The sequence below is a fragment of the Elephas maximus genome, chromosome 18 (assembly GCF_024166365.1).
Source record: "Elephas maximus indicus isolate mEleMax1 chromosome 18, mEleMax1 primary haplotype, whole genome shotgun sequence".
In the NCBI taxonomy this organism is placed as follows: domain Eukaryota; kingdom Metazoa; phylum Chordata; class Mammalia; order Proboscidea; family Elephantidae; genus Elephas; species Elephas maximus.
In genome coordinates, this window is record NC_064836.1 from 32,075,371 (window position 1) to 32,094,204 (window position 18,834).

General features: G+C 43.8%; 1 protein-coding gene across 9 annotated transcripts in view; it reads left to right on the forward strand.

Moving 5' to 3' along the window:
• Positions 1-18,834, forward strand: part of GRIK1 (glutamate ionotropic receptor kainate type subunit 1) — a 473,079-nt gene that overhangs the window by 306,437 nt on the left and 147,808 nt on the right. For all 9 annotated transcript variants that reach the window (XM_049858058.1, XM_049858060.1, XM_049858059.1 and 6 more), the window contains one exon: positions 4,519-4,700. In XM_049858058.1, the coding sequence (XP_049714015.1) occupies positions 4,519-4,700 (182 nt within the window). The remainder of the gene's footprint in view (positions 1-4,518; positions 4,701-18,834) is intronic.

Genomic DNA, 18,834 nt, shown 5'->3' on the forward strand with positions numbered 1-18,834 from the left:
ATCGCCAGGTCTTTAGCCTCTCGAACTCCTGGGTGAGTTCAAGCTGCCTACCTTTTAATTAGCAACCAAGAGCTTAACCTCTTCACCACCAAGGTTTTTTTTTGGGGGGGGGGTGGGGATGTGGGACTTGTTTATTAATAGCCTTTTGTGGCAAATAAAGAGTTAATGCTTTTATGCTGATTCAAAACTTTCACACTCTCTCTCTTCTTTATTTCTGTAGTTGGTAAATTAGCCTGCTGTCCAGTCGATTCCGACTCATAGCAGCCCTATAGGACAGAGTAGAACTGCCCCATAGAGTTTCCAAGGAGCACCTGGTGGATTTGAACCGCTGACCTTTTGGTTAGCAGCCAAGTTCTTACCCACTGAGCCATCAGGGCTCCAGTTAGTCTGTTAGTTGATCTGAAATTGAAAGGGGAGGGGGAGCACCTATTTGGTGGAAAAAGCCCTAAATTTGGAGCCAGAAGATGGGCCTGGCTTCAAGCCCTGGATCTGCTACATGACCTTGTGCGAGTCTCTCCAGGTGACTTCAGCCTCCATCAGCCTCAGCTGGTGATCTAAAAAATTATGCAGTAACGGCTGCTCCGCCTAACTCACAGGAGTCCATGTCGTGAAATCCTCCTACCTCTCTTTGCAGCAGGATGTGTTTCTCTCTCACTCCCCTCGCTAAGTACAGGGCTTGCCATATAACGAGCATCCAGGAGACATTTTCTGTAGACATGAACGAGTGGAATGCGAATGTGTACATCAACTTTAAATGCCAGAAATGTGTGTGTATAGTCATCATGATAGGAAGATGACTTCGAGACTGGCATTCCACTCAGCAAAGAACAAAACAGCAAGTTCACTGTGGACTAGGAATGCACTCTTAAAGTGGTTTCCCCATTTTATTTAAAGGCTGCATTGAGCTCTCCAGTGTGGCCATGCTCAAGTTAAAAAAAAAAAAAAAAATGCACATGGTTGCAAAGCCAGAGGGCAATAGGAAAGAACAGGAGAGAGTCGCAGACAACCTGGGAAAGAGAAGAAAGGAAAGTGGGGCAAAAGTTTCTGTTTTTTCCCCATCTTATTAAACAATCCTTCTGAGTGGCCCCTGTTCCCTCAGCACAGGGAAACAGGTCTGTGAGGCAGGGCAGTGAAGTACAGAGACTGAGCATTGGACTTTCTCTCAGATATCAATTTTAATCCTGGCTCCTATAACCCGGAGTAAGCTACTTAATTGCTCTGGGCCTTGGTTACCTTATTAGTAAAATGAAGATAATAAAGCTTGTCTCATAAAATTATGGTGAGAACTAAGACAAGTAACAACAAACATACGCCATTTGCTCTGTTTTCTCCTGTTTTTAGTTCCCATTAGTGGTGCAAGTGGCTCTGGAAGTAAGAGGACAAGTGGCTTATTATGGGCACTTGAGAGCCTTCAACCAAGTTGACTCATTTAAGCTTGATAAGAAGAAAGAGTCCAGAAAAGCATCTTAGCTTCCTAATGTTGTTGTAACAGAAATACCACAAGTGGGTGGTTTACAGAACAGAAATTTATTTTCTCCTGGTTCTGGAAGCTAAACGTCTAAATCAGGGTCTTAGCTGTGTCAGTTCCTTCCTTGTAGGTAGTCCTGGGCATTCCTTGGTTCCTTAGTTTGTAGGTGATCTTCACGTGGTGTCTGTCTTCCCACGTGTGTGCACATCTCTGATTCTAATCTGACCTTTTTATAGCTCAGAAGTGTTTAGACTGAGAACCCATCCTACTTGTTGTTAGGTGCCAACTAGTTAGTTCCAGTTCACAGCAACCCTATGTAAAACAGAATGAAACACTGCCCAGTCCATGCCATCCTCACACTCATTGTTATGCTTGAGCCCATCGTTGCAGCCACTGTGTCAATCCATCTCATTGGGGGTCTTCCTCCTTTTCGCTGACCCTCTACTTTACCAAGCATGATATCCTTCTCCAGGGATTGGTCCCTCCTAATAACATGTTCAAAATATGTGAGATGAAATCTCACCATCCTTGCTTCTAAGGAACATTCTGGCTGTACTTTTTCCAAGGCAGATTTGTTCTTCTGGCAATGGCAGTCCATGGTATATTCAATATTCTTCCCAATATCATCACTCAAAGCCATCAATTCTTCTTTGGTCTTCCTAATTCTTTGCCTAGCTACCTCAGTATGATCTAATTAAAATAACAAAGAAAACCCTAATTCCAAACAGGATTGCATCTATAAGTGTAGGGGTTAGGATTCCAACACATATTTTGCGGGGGAGGGGGATACAATTTCATCTGTAACAGAAGGATATCAGTCTAACAATTCCAATTTTTTTAACGTTTTTTAATAAAAAAAGGAAAATGAACACTAAGTCTTTAATACAGTTCTACAACCCCTGCTTTGCCTTGCCCATGGATCCTAAAGACCAGCATAATCGCAAATGTACTAAACATCAGAACCAAACTGTCTTGGTTTCTTAGTGCTACTATAACAGAAATAAGGAGCCCTGGTGACACAATGGTTAAGAGCTTGGCTGCTAACTGAAAGGTTGGCAGTTCGGACCCACCAGCAGTTCAGTGGGAGAAAAGACCTGGCAATCTGGTCCCTTAAAAATGTACACCCTTAGAAAACTTATGGGAAGGTGTACCCTGTCCTGTAGGTCACTGTGCGTAGGAATCAACTGAAGGGCAAACAACAACATAACAGAAATACCACAAGTGAGTGGCTTTAACAAACAAATTTATTTTCTCACAGTTTAAGAAGCTACATCTGAATTCAGGGCACGGACAGTAGGGAAGGGCTTTCTCTCTCTGTGGGCTCCTATCAGCCTCTGTTCCTTAGTTCCTTAGTGATCGTCAGGTGGCGTGCCATATTCCCCCATCTGCGCTTGCTTCTGTCTCTGTCTAACCTGCTCAAAAGTGATCAATTCAAGTTGTACCCTACACTGATACGGCCTCATTAACATAACAAAAACCCAATTCTCAAATGGGACTACATCCACAAGCATAAGGGTTAGGATTTACAACACATTTTTGGGAGACACAAGTCAATCCATAACACGACCCTATCCACAGTGTTAAAGAAACATTTTTTGCATTTGAACCACAAAAACATGGCTTCCTGGAAAAAAGGGAAAAAAAAAATAAGAAAAAGAAATGCGTGAAGTCGGTGGAAGCTGGCATCCACGCTGTATGTTTCGCCATGCACACTGCAATTTCCGTCTGAATGCTCATAAAGCTTAATATTCCCTGTTGATTACTTGAAGCTGAGAAATCCTGAAGGCACAGAACTGCATACTAAAAAAAAAGAGGTCAATTTTCCAATAAGCTGTGAGTGCTTGAGTGAGAGTCAACATCGCACGGTGTAGCGAGCACCAGTTAGCATGAGGGGAAACAAGTCTGAGGCTTTATGGGGCTGTTTGTCTTGCCCTAGTAAAACCAAAAACCAAACCAAACCCACTGCTGTTGAGTCAATTCCAACTCATAGCGACCCTATAGGACAGAGTAGAACTGCCCCATAGGGTTTCCAAGGAGCACCTGGTGGATTTGAACTGCCGACCTTTTGGTAAGCAGCTGTAGCACTTAACCACTATGTCACTAGGGTTTCCAGAGCACTTCTTTCTGAGAATGGCGCAGCTCAGTAGATTCATACACGCGATCATGCAAACATTCTCCCTCAAGCTGGTCGGCTGTACATCCGATCCTACAATTGCCAATGGCCAATTTTTCAAGTATTTTGTTTCTGCTTTTATTATTATAATCTCTACACATTCTACTGTTTTGTTTCTTTTTAATCAAGTAAGGACTTTCCAATTTGACATTCAATCATAATTAGAAAGGGGGTGTAATGAGACTTTTAAAAATAGTTTATATGGCAGGAACTGGAAGATTATATAAGCTAGACAAAGTAAGTGAGTGGTAAACATCCTGTTATATATGAATACTCGATGAAAGGCTTATGCAAGTTCACAGCCCTAAGAAATTCTAGTACCCTGCTGGCTTTTTGGAGCCCTGGTAATACTGTGGTTAAAAATTCAGCTGCTAACCAAAAGGTTGGCAGTTCAAGTCCAGCAGGCGCTCCTTGGAAACTATGGGACAGTTCTACTCTGTCCTATGGGGTCGCTATGAGCCGGAATCGACTCAATGGCAATGGGTTTTATTGGCTTTTTAAGTGAGCAGGTATTCACCATTTTGGGGGGCCCCTTTGGAAATGTGCAGAAGCTTTTTGTTAACAAGAGTTTTACAGTTGCAGACTTGTTTGTTGAAGGTCTGAGGTGTTGGCTAGCAGGTGGAGAGGACAACTGCATTCTAAATAAATTTGAAATGCACTTGGGAAAATTGTGCTGCTAAGCCACTGGTATCCACAAAGGGAAATATCAATGTCATCCACCCCAGAAAGGAATGGCAAAGGGGAAGTCAGTAATATAAGCTTTAGGCAGGTGGCCTCGATACATTTTGGGAATGATAGGAGTTTGACTGTAAATGCCAATAAACAATATTCTTTCAACAGAAGAGCCTCTGTCGCATGCTTGCCTGTCATTTTCTAGGTCTAATTCGCCTACAGGAGCTCATCAAAGCTCCTTCCAGATACAACATTAAAATCAAAATCCGCCAGCTGCCCTCTGGGAATAAAGATGCCAAGCCTCTGCTGAAGGAGATGAAGAAGGGCAAGGAGTTCTATGTGATTTTCGACTGTTCCCACGGAACAGCCGCTGAAATCCTTAAGCAGGTAAGAGGGGCCTCGAGGGGTGGGTGGAAGCATGGGGCAATGTCCTTGCTCTTCATCAAAAATGCCATCTGGTTTTCACGTCCTGCAGCAGGATAAAACTGCAGCTGTCAAGGTTAGGCTGAAAATGACCGTTTTCAGGACCATGTCAGTGAGGGGGCTCAGGAAGTTGAAGTGCCTTCCGGAACTCCCTGGCCCCCCCGCCTCACTGAAATGGTATGTGATTATAGATGTGTGGTCTCATCATGCTTTCGGAAGTATGAGGATCCTGCTAGCAGAGACCGAGAGCAGAAGGGGTACAAGGAGAGTCTGGCGGGTGAGAATAGGCATAAAGCTGATCTCCAGAAAGAGAGATTAACCCAGTCCCCACACTTCACTTCTCTATCATTTCTGATACCAGCTGCCCTACACAGCACTCTCTCTCTCTCTGACATCAGCCACCTGGGCTAGGTTAGACCTTACAAGTCAAGAGGACACCATCCCTGGTCTTGTTAATTTGCTGGAATGACTCACAGAACTCATGGAAGATATTATGACTACCGGTTTTACTACAGTAAAAGTATATAAATGAGGGTCATTATAAGAAAGAGACACACAGGTGAGGTCTGGGAAGGTTCCTAAAGTGGAGCTGCCATGTCTCAGAGAGGGTATGTTACCCTCCCTTCACTGACCGGGCCTTTATTGGTCAGTCCTACCTGATAAGTGAACCATGCCTCCTGAGGCTGGCGATATCAGCCTCCCAGGTGAGTCTTCCCTGGTCTGGCCAGCCACCACACACACAAATCCTCAGACATGGCCTGGGAGTCTCACACCAAGGCACCCCAATTATTCCAACGGCAATGTCTCAGGAACCAAGGACAAAGACCACCTTACTCTGGGTAAAGCTAAATTCTTTACCCCACAGGGATATCATCCCAAGGTCACTAATCATCTGAGCCAGGTTTCATTTATACAACACCTGACTTGTCCCAAACACATCCTCCTCATGTCTGGACCTTTTTCGTCATGCAGGACTCTAAGCACAGTACAAAGAGGCATGGGGACAGTCACTGAAAATACTCTTCTTTCTTTCAGTTGATTATAAACAGCTCACAGCCATGCATTGTCTGTGTGAAAATGGGGCTGGAAACACTTGGTAAATTTGGAAGTCCTTTATAAATGAAGGAGCCCTGGTAGTCCAGTGGTTATAGACCGTGGCTGCTAACCAAAAGTCAGCAGTTCGAATCTACCAGCTACTCATTGGAAACCCTATGGGGCAGTTCTACTCTGTCCTATTGGGTCAACAACAAGGGAAAAACAATCCAAAAGTGGAAAAAGATACAGAAAAGATAGCATAGGCCAGCGGTTCCCAGCATGGAGTGATTCCCCTCTCACCCTCCCCCCACCAGGGACATTTGGCAATGTCTAGATATATTTTAAGGAGCTTTAGTGGTGCAGTGGTTAAAGCACCTGGTTAATGAATGAAAAGCCAGTGCTCTGAACCCACCAACCACATAGGAGCAAAATGTAACAGTCTGTTTCTATAAAGATTACAGCCTTAGAAACCCTAGGGGGCAGCTCTACTCTGTCCTGTAGGGTCGCTGTGAGTCAGAACCAACTTGACGGCAACAGGTTTTTGTTTCTTTGGGTATGTTTTTGGTTATCACAATGGAGGGGGCATTCTACTGGCAACTAGTGGATACACAGTGGTTCTACCAAACATTCTATAATGTACAGGACAGCTCCCCTCCCCACAACAAACAACTGTTGTTATTGTATGCCGTTGAGCCATTCCAACTCATAGCAATAGATATAGGATAGAGTAGAACTGCTCCATAGGGTTTCCAAGAAGCGGCTGGTGGATTCGAACTGCCCACCTTTTGGTTTGCAGCCTGGACTCCTAACCGCTTCACCACCAGGGCTCCCAACAAAGAACTATCCAGCCTAAAATGTCACTAGTGTTAGGTTAATGAACCCGGGTATAGACAACAGAACAAAATGCTGCCCGGTCCTGCGCCATCCCCACAATTGGTTGAGGATCAGACCATTGCAAGCCATAGGGTTTTCATTCTCTGATTTTCAGAAGGAGATCACCAGGCTTTTCTTCCTAGTCTGTCTCAATCTGAAAGCTCCAGTGAAACCTGTTTAGCATCATAGCAACATGTGAGCCTCCACTGATAGACAGGTGGCATGGCTGTGCGTGAGGTGCGTTGGCTGGGAATCGAACACAGGTGATCCGCATGGAAGATAAGAATGCTAACCACTGAACCAGCAATGCCTCCCTCTTGCTTTATCAGAGGTAAAATGACTTTTCCAGAGCCGCACAGCCAGGATCTGACACTCAGGCTCCTTTATCCCACCCAGTGCTCTCTCCACTATGAGATACTGCCTATCCAGTCAGGTGGAAGACATCCATTATTTACTTCTGGACTACAGCTCCATGACAAATCTTTAGATATTGTAATTTTCTTCCAGTAAAGAAAGCAAGCATGTTGCAGTAATTCCAACAACTATTGAACTTTAGAGGTAAATAAATACCAACAGCAGTCCTTTATCTTAAGGCTTCGTTGGGGAATTTTAATACAGTTCATTGAAGTGTGTAATGGAGTGAAGAGCAGAACTGAGAAGAGCATCCAGATTTCCCGTGCAGCCGTCAAAATGCAAAGAAGCACCCCTTCCCAGGAGCCTATTACAGCAGAGGCTGGGGACTACCGTTACATTTAACAGAAGGGTTCGCCAATGACGCTTCTCTTTATTGGACACCCATTGACTCACATAGCTGGCTACATCTCTCCCAAAGGGCAGGCCTGGGACAGGCAAGAGGAGTGCACTGTAGGCGTGGGGAAGGGCTCCCAGAGCTTCTCCTCTATCCGGATAAATTTTGACATGAAGTTCCTATGATTTAAGTGGCTCTTTCCTGCTGGTCTGGCGCTCTGGTGGAGCTGTGGTTAAGTGCTGCAGCTGCTAACCAAAAGGTTGGAAATTCTATAGGGCAGTTGTAGTCTGTCCTACAGGGTCCGTAGGAGTCAGAATCAACTTGATAGCAAGGGGTTTTTCGGGTTCCTGATAGTCTAGAAATTACATGATTAAAAAGACAATTAAAAAAAAAAAAAAAAACACCCTCAAAGAGAAGCTGTATCAATCTGGGTTCTCCAGAGAAACAGTACCCACAGGAGACAGTGAGACAGAGAGAGGAGAGAAAGAGAGAGCCCTGGTGGCGAAGTAGTTAAGGAATCCGCTGTTAACCAAAAAGTCTTCAGTTCAATCCCGCCAGCTGCTCTGCAGAAGAAAGACGTGGCAGTCTGCTCCATAAAGATTACAGCCTAGGAAACCCTATGGGGCAGTTCTATTCTGTCCCACAGGGTTGCTATGAGTCAGAATCAACTCAACAGCACACAATAACATATATATGTATGTGTGTGTGTATTATACATACACATATAAATATATATGTGTTTATATATATATATATATCTTGGTGGTGCAAATGGATAAGGCACTCGGCTGCTAACAGAAAGGTTGAAAGTTGGAGGCCACCCAGAGGCACCTGGGAAGAAAGGCTTTGATTGCACATAAAAGCACAACTGGTCATTTTGAAATAGCAGCAAAGGACACAGAGGGGTTCACTGGAACTTCAAGAGGCCGCTGCTGTTTGCAAAGTGATATTTGAGATTCAGGACTTTCTATAGGTGGTGCAGTTTTGTGCTTGACTCCTAACTGAAAGGTTGGCTCTTCAAACGCACCAGCAGAGCTGCAGAGGAAAGGCCTGGTGGTCTGCTTCCATTAATATCACAGCCAAAACACCTCATGGAGTTCAGTTCTACTCTGTAACACTCGGGGTTGCCATGAGTTGGAATCGATTTGATGGCAAGATTTTTTGTGGTTGTTATTTCTTTCTTCATTTTTAAATCTGGTTAAGGGTCCCTGGGTGGTGCAAATGATTTGTGCTCATCTACTCATCTAAAGGTTGGTGGTTCGAATCCACCCAGTGGCACCGTGGAAGAAAGGACTAGTGACTGTTCCGTAAAGAATACGGGTTTTGTTTGTTTATTCTGATTAAAATGAGGCATCCAGTTCTTCTGTGCTCCAGTCTTACCTGCTCCATTAGCCCATGGCAACAACCTCTGGAAGCAAAGAGCCACCTTGCCTGCAGCTAGCCTGCTGGTGCTGCCCTAGAGAGTGACAGCTCAGGATTTCAGGCCCCAGAGAGTGAGGGCTCAGGCTTTCAGGGGCTGGATTCCGCTTCCCTGCAATCATCTTTTTCTACCAGAGGAAAGAAAAGGAAGGACGGAGTCGCACGTCACTACTGAGGCCCCTCCCAGGTGCCAGTAATGGTGCAGGGCAATCTACAGATTATTTTACACACTCCTCAAACCACCCCCTGAGGTAAATTTGGGATTCTCATTCCAGACTTGAGGAAGGAAACTCAGATAGGTAAAAAAAAAAAAAAAAAAAAGCGGCCAAAAAAAGTCACCCCTTGAGCAGGGACGGATTACCCAGTCAGCAAGGTAAGCATAGGCTCACTTGTGCTTACTTCCTAACCTGTAGTGAACAATTTCACATGTTTTTCACCACATGAAACATGTAGTGAAACCTTTGAGAAATTGTTCACTACATACCGGGTAGTAAGCACAAGTAAGCCCATGCTTACCTTGCTGACCAGCCCTGTCAAGGATTGTAAATCTGAAAGGAGGCTTTGATTCTGTAGGAAGGTGCCATGGGGTTGGGAGAGAGACAGATGCCAGCCATACCTAGAAGCAGAATCTTTGCTGTGCTAGAAAAAATGTGAAATTGTTCACTACAGATGATCTGGTAAGCAAAGTAAGCACAGTGCTTACCTTGCCTATTGGATAATCCAGCCCTGCACCTGAGTAGTAACCAGGCAGCCAGTGAGTCTACTCTCAGAGCCTCTGAGCACTCATTCTACCATGAAGGGCCCCCATTTAGAATCGATAACCATTTTCTAGACTTCCAGAAAAGTCTGGGAAAAATGCAACAACTTGCCATTGGTCTTCATTTCCCTGAAATTAGTGTTAATAATTTTTACTTTTTTTGTGACTAAAATCACCACTGAGGAAATGTTTTCCACCAGGTCAGCTTTGCTTTCTTCCATTTGCGTTTCCCAGCATTTTCCCAGCACTTTCCCTGCACCTTCCTTATGTTTTCCCAGGTTTTAAAGACTCCTCAGAAAAGAGAAATCAAATGCACTTTGAGGAAGATATTTGACATTTACCTTAAAAATTGGGGGAAGTCTACAGTTTTTCTTGGGCATGCTAATCACTCTGGCAAAGCAATTATTTCCATTCATATTGCACAAGTCATATATGATGAGAATCTGAAGTTATTTCCCTAAGATCAGTTAGAAAGTCAAATGTCAGGACTTGATCAGGCTACCAAGGCGCAGGGCTTTTGTACGAACAAACTGTCTTCGTGGGTGCAGGAGATCTGAGAGTTCCCCCAACAACCAGCAGCTTTCCCATGGGGCCCATAAGGTCTCAGGGTGTCTTCTCCATGGTCACCCACGGATGCCCAGCTCAGCAGATGTCCTGACGCTTTGTGACAATGCTGCTTTCTTCTACACCTGCTGTGGTGGGGAAGCCCAAGTTCCTCAGCTCCCGCTCCCTCCGGAACCAAAACCAAGCCAGTTGCCACGGAGCCAATTCCAACTCATGGTGACCCCATGCACGTCAGGGCAAAACTGTCCTCTGTAAGGTTTTCAGTGGCTGATTTTTTGGATGTAGAGCACGAGGACTTTCTTTTGAGGTGCCTCTGGGCGGACTCGAACATCCAGCCTTGCAGCTAGCAACTGAGCACATGAATCATTTGCACCACCTGGAGACTCTCCCACTTCCCAAGTCCCACTCCTGTCCCACTGCCCACCACCCACACATTCTTACTCAAATTGGCTGCTAACCAAAAAGGTCAGCAGTTAAAATCCACCAGTGGCTCCTTGGAGACACTATGGGGCAGCTCTACTCTGTCCTGTAGGGTCACTATGAGTCGGGACCGACTTGACGGCAGTCGGATTTTTTTTGGTTTCTACCGAGGGAGTGATTGATGAGAGATGAATCTGAAGTACGAGGCACAGGGTGGGAAGGTTTTTAAGTACAGAACACCTACTGTGTGCCTACAGCTGTGCTGGGTTTTAAACAACCACCCCCTTTAATGAACACAACCACCCTTGCGATAATTGGTATTCTCTCTCTTCTCAGTTTAGCACTGAAGCTCAGAGATCATCTTGTCTGCTGTGTCTGTCTGCTCACCTGTCTTAGTTACTGATCCCAACTCATGGTGATCCCATGTGTGTCAGCTCCATAGGGTCTTCAAATGGCTGATATTTTGGAATTAGATCACCAGGCTTTTCTTCTGAGGCACCTCTGGGTGGACTCAAACCTCCGACATTTGATTTAACAATTTGCATCACCCAGGGACTCCATCTTAGTTATCTAGTGCTGCTGTAACACAAATACCACAAATGGGTGGTTTTAAAGAACAGGAATTTATCTTCTCACAGTTCTGGAGGCTAATAGTCCAAGCTAGGGTATCAGCCGATTCGATTCCTTCTTTTGTTCCTTTGCTTGTAGAGCATGGCTTCTGTCTTCCTCTGTGTACGTTGCCTCTGACTCTAATCTGCTCTTTGTATAACTCAGAAGTGATTAAGTTTAGGATCCACCCCACGTTGGTATAACTTTGGCTGACCGATTATATTTAAAGTATATATTTGATTATAACTGAGTTATATTTCACTACATTAGATTGCATTATGGACAGTGATTGCATTACATTAGATTAGATTACCTGCACAGGTAAAGGGGTTAGGATTCCAACACATATTTTAGAGAGACATAGTTCCATCCATGTTGTTGTTCTTGTTGTTGTTAGGTGCCGTGGAGTCAGTTCCAACTCATAGCGACCCTATCTGTGCACAACAGAATGAAACGCTGCCCGGTCCTACACCATCCTCACAATCATTGTTATGCTTGAGCTCACTGTTGCAGCCCCTGTGTCAATACAACTTGTTGAGGGTCTTCCTCTTTTTTGATGACGCTTTGCTTTACTAAACATGGTGTCCTTCTCCAGGGACTGGTCCCTCCTGATAACATGTCCAAAGTATGTGAGACAAAGTCTTACCATCCTCGCTTCTAAGGAGCATTCTGGCTGTACTTCTTCCAAGACAGATTTGTTTGTTCTTCTGGCAGCCCATGGTATATTCAATACTCTTCACCAACACCATAATTCAAGGGTGTCAATTCTTCTTTGGTCTTCCTTGTTCATTGTCCAGCTTTCTCATGCATATGAAGCAATTGCAAATACCATGGCTTGGATCAGTTGCACCTAAGTCATCAAAGTGACATCTTCAATCCATAACAGCATTTAATATGTACTTAAGCACGGCCTCTTGTTTCCTCTGAGTCGATGCAACATCTGTGACATGTGTGCCTTCACCCCGCCTCTCTCTCCAGCCTCCTTGCCATCACCTCTCCAGTACTCAGGTCCCCAGGAATTTCTGCCTCTTCATCTGACACGTCACTCCTTTCCCCATGTCGTGACCTGTGGTTGCCAAAGCCTAGAACACTCTTCCCCAAGGTCAGCTTCGCTAAGCCTTTATGGTTATCTCTGAGAGGTGAAGGAGAGCACCTTTCTCATTCCTAACAACAGCACTCTACTTAACTGTACTATAACCCCGACTGAAGACTGTAATTAATAAGGATAGTTACTCATTTGTTATCCATATCTCCTACTAGACTGTAAGATCTGAGAAGACAAAAACTTTCTTTGTCTTATTCTCCCAAATTCCGAGCATTTTGTACATTACTTGGCACATACAGCTCTGTGGAGTGAACAAATGACATGAAAGAATTAATGAGCCAAGAACTGTGCTCCCATGGATGTTGAGTCAATTCTGGCTCATAGTGACCCTATAGGACAGAGTAGAACCACTCAGTAGGGTTTCCAAGGAGTGGCTGGTAGATTTGGACTACCGACATTTTGATTAGCAGCCATATACTTGACCAGGGTGCCACCAGGTCCCCAGCACTGTGCTAAACTCTTTGAATAAGTGCTCTTCAAAATCTCCTTCCTTCTACACTGTGCTCTCAACTCTGCCAACAACATTCAGCTACATCAATGCATCTCTGTGCCTCAGTTTCCTCAAAATGAAATCCTATATTACTATCCTGTATTAATAAGATATATATACCCTATGGAAACCCTGGGGGTACAGTGGTTAAGAGCTACAGCTGCTAACCAAAATGTCAGCAGTTCAAATCCACCAGGCACTCCTTGGAAACCCTATGGGGCAGTTCTACCCTGTCCTATAGGGTCACTATGAGTCAGAATCAACTCGACAGCAGTGGGTTTGGTTTTTATATCTCCCGTGTCCTATATGGAAACCCTGGTGGTGTAGTGGTTAAGAGCTATGGTTGCTAACTAAAACGTCAGCAGTTTGAATCCACCAGGTGCTCCTTGAAAACTATAGGGCAGTTCTACTCTGTCCTGTAGGGTTGCTATGAGTCGGAAACGACTGGGCGGCGACACGTACATCCTATGTACCCTAAATCCTATACTACTATATTACTAATCCTGAAATCCTATATTATGAAGACCTGTAATGCATTTGAGTCTGCGATTCCACTTCCCGAAAATAAATTTGGCTCTTGGGAGAGCTGCATAGTTGCTTTCAAATTCCGTAGTAAAACCCGAAAAAACCAAACCTAGTGCCGTTGAGTCGGTTCCAACTCATAGCACCCCTATGGGACAGAGTAGAACTGCCCCCACAGAGTTTCCAAGGAGCACCTGGTGGATTTGAACTGCCAACCTTCGGTTCGCAGCCATAGCGCTTAATCACTGCTCCACCAGGGTTTAAAAAAGCAAGCCACTGTTTGAGCCTAAGAGCCTGAATGTTAATATGTTCTCTGCCTAGGGTGTGCAGGTGGGTGGGCAGGCTCTGTGATTCTCCTCCCAGCAGGGAAGCTGCAGCGGAGTGCTGTACTGGACTCAGGAACTCTGCTGCCTCCTTTACATGAACAAGTACTTCAGAGACAAGGGTTCCCCCCGCCCCCAGAACACTTGTGGCAATGAATATTAAGCTATAATTGAGCCATTAGTCTCCATAAAACACTTTAATACCAAAATATTCTGTTAAAATTATATCGCTTTTTCTCCCGTCAACATTTGCTCACTCTTGCTTTTTTTCTTTCCATTAACATAAGCACAAGGCCAGGGAGAAAATGGGTTTTTTAACTCCCAGCTTCCCTCTGCTGGGGAGCTCAAAGGCAATGTGAATGAATCGAACAATTTTGCAGGTTGATTCTTTCTTCATGTTAAGCTGTGCCTAAGGGTTGTGACTGAGGGCAAGCAGAGGTGGGTAGATGGGCTTCATTCCACGTTTACACAGGACACACCACCAGCCTTCATTTCTAAGGACAGAAAACACCAAGTCAAGCACAGCCACACTGTCTTAAGGCTCCTAAGTCTGTGATTGGAACCTGTGCCCACTAAGTCAGATCTTCAAGTCCATCATTTCTAGTCATAAACAGCTAGAAGAGGCCAAAGACATTGAGGGGCTAGCTCTTCCAAACACTTACTGCATGACAGGCACTGTGCTAAGCAGGCTAAATCTATCATTTTTATGAGAAAATTCTGTACACAAGAAAAGGACTGAGCTCAGAGAGATTTTGTAACTTGCTCAAGGTCACACGGCCAGTAAGTGGCAGGTCTGGAATCTGAAACTCACCTCAGAATGTGAAAGGAAAAGAAAGCACCCTGTTCTGTGTATACCAAGATTCCAGTTTATCCCTGGAGTAAAAGGAATACGTTAGTTATTAAGATAGTTAAGCCCTGGATTTCTTGAATATCATTTCCCTCTATTCCAAAACATCCTATTATTCTAGCTTAAATGAGTTCTCAAGAAAAGTTGATTGTATCAACCATTCCTTGCCAAGCAGAGAATATAGTAGGGACACCATAGAGGAATTTGTTATTTCATTCAACAAGTATTTATTGAGAAGTGACTGAAGGTGATAGAGATACAACAGTGTGGGGGGGGGGGAGGGAGCCCTGCCCCCCTCAGGCAAAAAGAGGCCTCCAAAATGAATGTCACAAGAGTATAGCTATCCAATGGCTATAAATTTGTCTGAGACGATGAAGCTATTTTCTAAAGTAGTAAGGAATGCCTAGAGTTCTAGTCTGAAAGTTGGCAATACCCTGGACGAATTCAGCTCTTTCTTTAACAGAATGAAATAACTACAATTCATTGGGCATTTCTATATGTCTTAGTTAACACACTAAGACATATAGAAGTGCCCAATGAATTGTAGTTATTTCATGGTAGCTGTGTTAGAGCTACCATGACAAAAAGCACCGCAAGGGGGTGACTTTAAAGAACAGAAATTTATTGTCTCGAAATTTTAGAGGCTAGGTCCACAACAGGACACCAATTCTAGGGGAGGGCCCTTTCTTGCTGGCAGCATTCCTTGCCTTCTTTGTTTGTAGACAGTTTCTAATATGGGTGTGTGTCACTTCCTGACTGTTTTCCCTTTTTATAAGTGTGATGGGTAAGATTGTGTGTCAGCTTGGCTGGGCCATGATTCTCAGTGTTTTGGCAGTTGTATAATGTTGTGATCACTTCCCTGTTGAAATTTGATATGTGATGACCCACATGATGGGCTCTGCTTAGTAGTACCCGAAGGGGTCGGGCCTGTGTTGGCTCAGTATTCCTTTCTCCACCCTTCACCGCCTACTTCCTTCCTGTTTGCCTTGCCAAGGTATTTGGCTGGTTCTGGATCCTGCAGCTGCCTCTTGTTTGTCTGACCTCTAGTTCTTGGGACTTGAGCTAGCAGCTTACCTGCTGATCTTGGGATTCACAGCCTGTGGGCAAGAGCTCTGCTCTCCGACCTGCCTATCTTGAGTTCACCAGCCCCAGTGGCTATGTGAATCAGGAGAAACCTCTACCCTGATCCACAGACTTGGGACGTTCTAGGATCTACAATCGAGTGAGCTATTTCCTTGATATACATACATACATACATACATACATACATACATATATATATGCTTTACTGGTTTCACTTCTCTAGAGAACCCAGCCTGAGACAATAAGACACATTCTGAAGAGACTAGGTTTAGGACCCATCCTGTTCCAGTATGATCTCATTAAAAAAAAAAATTCCCATCAAGTCAATTTCAACTCATAGTGACCCTATAGGACAGAGGAGAACTGCCCGATAGGGGTTTCCAAAGAGTGACTTGTGGATTCGAACTACCGGCCTTTTGGTTAGCAGCAGAGCTCTTAACCACTGCGCCACTAGCACAACAAATGAAAGCCCTATTTTCAAACAGTGTCATAGTCATTGATAAAAGCATTAGGAGTTTGTCTTAGGCTGGGTTCTCTCGAGAAGTAAAACCAGTAAAACCACATAAATATATATACAGAGTGATTTATATCAAGGAAATGGCTCATGCAGTTGTAGAGGTTGTAACATCCCAAGTCCGTGGGTTAGGATAGAGGTTTCTCCTGATTAACGCAGCCAAAGGGGCTACAGAACCCAAAATCAGCAGGTCAGAGGGCACAGCTTTTGCTCACAGGCTGCGAAGATCAATGAACCCCAAGATGAGCAGACAAGACCACAGGTAAGCTGCTAGGTCAAGTCCCAAGAACCAGAGGTCAGATAAACAGGAGCCAGGTGCAGGATCCAGAGTAAGCAAAAGCCTAAGAGCGTTGCCAGAATGTCTGCTTATATCTGATGTTGGTCGCACACCCAAGGAAATTCCCTTTCAACTAATTGGCTACTCACAGCAGATGCAATCATGGGGGTGATCACATATCACATCTCAACAGGGAAGTGATCACAACATTATACAGCTGCCAAAACACTGAGAATCATGGCTCAGCCAAGCTGACACACAATCTTAACCATCACGGAGTTCAACATATCCTTTGCGGGGACACAATTTAATCTATAATATACGTGACAGATGCTAAGTATTTGACTGGAATTATCTTTTTTCTTCAGCTCAAAAAACCCTACCTTACAGATGCGAGAGTGAGGTGCTACGTCATGCATGCTGTGGCAGGGTAGGGATTTCAGAGCAGGGACTAATGCTCCAAAGCCTGAGTTGCTTGTATCCTCGAAATGTGCTACTTTAAGCAAGTCCATTGATTTTTTTTTCCATATAAATCCCCTTATCTATAAAATAGGATCCTTGAATTTGAATCTTGCTAAGGTTGCCTTCATCTCTGAGCTTCCACAAATACAAGTGATTAAAAATTCTTTACTACTGTTTAGACATAAAGAGAGGGCATTGGTGGTTCAGTGGTAGAATTCTCACCTTCCATGTAGGAGACCGGGGTTTGATTCCCAACCGATGCACTTCATGTGCAGCCACCACCTGTCTGTCAGGTTTCAGCAGAGCTTCCAGACTAAGAGACTAGGAAGAAAGGCCTGTCAACCTACTCCTGAAAATCAGCCAGTGAAAAGCCTATGGATCCCAATGGTCTGATCCTGTTGTTAATGTGGTCCCCATGAGCTGAAGCTGAGGTCGTGGCAGCTAACAACAACAACAGATGTAAAGAACTTACATATAGCCTTATACTTTGTTGGATCTCAAAGAAACGGGCAATTAATTCAGCAGTTCATTCTTTTTTAAAGTTCTTGGAGTCCTTTGGTAGTCTTTGAGCCAGCTAACTGATGACAAGTTCATTGCTTTGGATAAATCCTGACAATATAATAATGATGTATCTCAATTTATACTAAATGGATTGTAATTTGTAGTACATTACATAATTATTTTGGCAACACATTCTCATCCTAATTATATTTCTTTCAGACTGATATTAAAATCTATTTACGTTCCTTCCCTGAGTGCATAGTTACTTTTAGTGGTAAGAAGCAGTTTGTAGATATGAGTATGTTATTAAATATACATAAGAATTACTTCTACAAATAACCAACAATTTATTGATGGTATGCACAATTTTGTCTATATTCTTGGTGTCCAGATGTTCATTTGAGGATTCTCAAAAGCCTCCAAAGAGTAGATTTGGAAAAGGACGTAGATTTGCTTCAACTTAGATTCCAAACCAAAAACCAAACTCACTGCCATCAAGTCGATTCCAACTCATAGCAACCCAATAGGACAGAGAGGAACTGCCCTATAAGGTTTCCATGTTGCTGCTGGTGGATTCCAACTGCCGACATTTTGGTTAGCAGCCGAGTGCTTTAACTACTGTGCCACCAAGGCCCCCAAACTTGGACTGGGAGGCAATAAAAATCACATATATGCCTGAAAAATACTCTAAAGGTTAATGCAAGCTACATCAAAATTTGACTGTAAAAGGAGGAAAGAAAAGTTACCATTGTGCTGGCGGTGGAGTACTTTGGAAGAAACCAGTTCCAGGGTGTGTACATGGGAGCATGTCAGAACCCTATAGGCAGATCAGTGAACTCCAGCTTTATTCAAAATTATGTGTGTTGGGGTGAGGCGTGCCCCTGAATGTGTCTTTTTGGAGGCAAGGGTCCATAGCTTCTATCAGATTCTCTAAAGAAACCTGCATACTGAAGTAGATTAAAAACCACTTTGTTCTACGTTAACTATATCTGCTTCCTTGATGCTTCATAGATTCAAGATTTCACCAAGAGGACCCTTCTTCCTTACTCTCCCCACAACTTTTAGTCAAATTCTCTTATATCATAAGGTTCCTGCGAGATGTCAATTTCACCCATTTATAAAACACATTTACTGAGTGGTTTCTATGTGCCGAAGATTATGTCAAGGAAGAATAAGGAATAAAATAGCATTAAAAATTCCAGTATATTGGAATCAGTTACTGTCAGGTCGATTCTGACCCATGGTGACCCCGGATGTTACGGAGTAGAAATGCTCCGTAGGATTTCCTTAGCTGCAATCTTTACAGAAGCAGGCTGCCAGGCCTTTCTTTTGCAGCACTGCTGGTTGGGTTCACACTGCCAACCCTTAGGTTAATAAAAAAAAAAAAATTTTTTTTTAGCTGAGTGCAAATTGCTTGTGCCCCCCAAAAACCTAGAACGTATTGGAAGAGGTCCTCTTTTAGTAGAGGATCTAGTGATTTGTTATTTTCAACATCTGTAAAATGGGGATGTAACAGTACATATTTGAATTGTTTTGAAGAAAGTTAAAT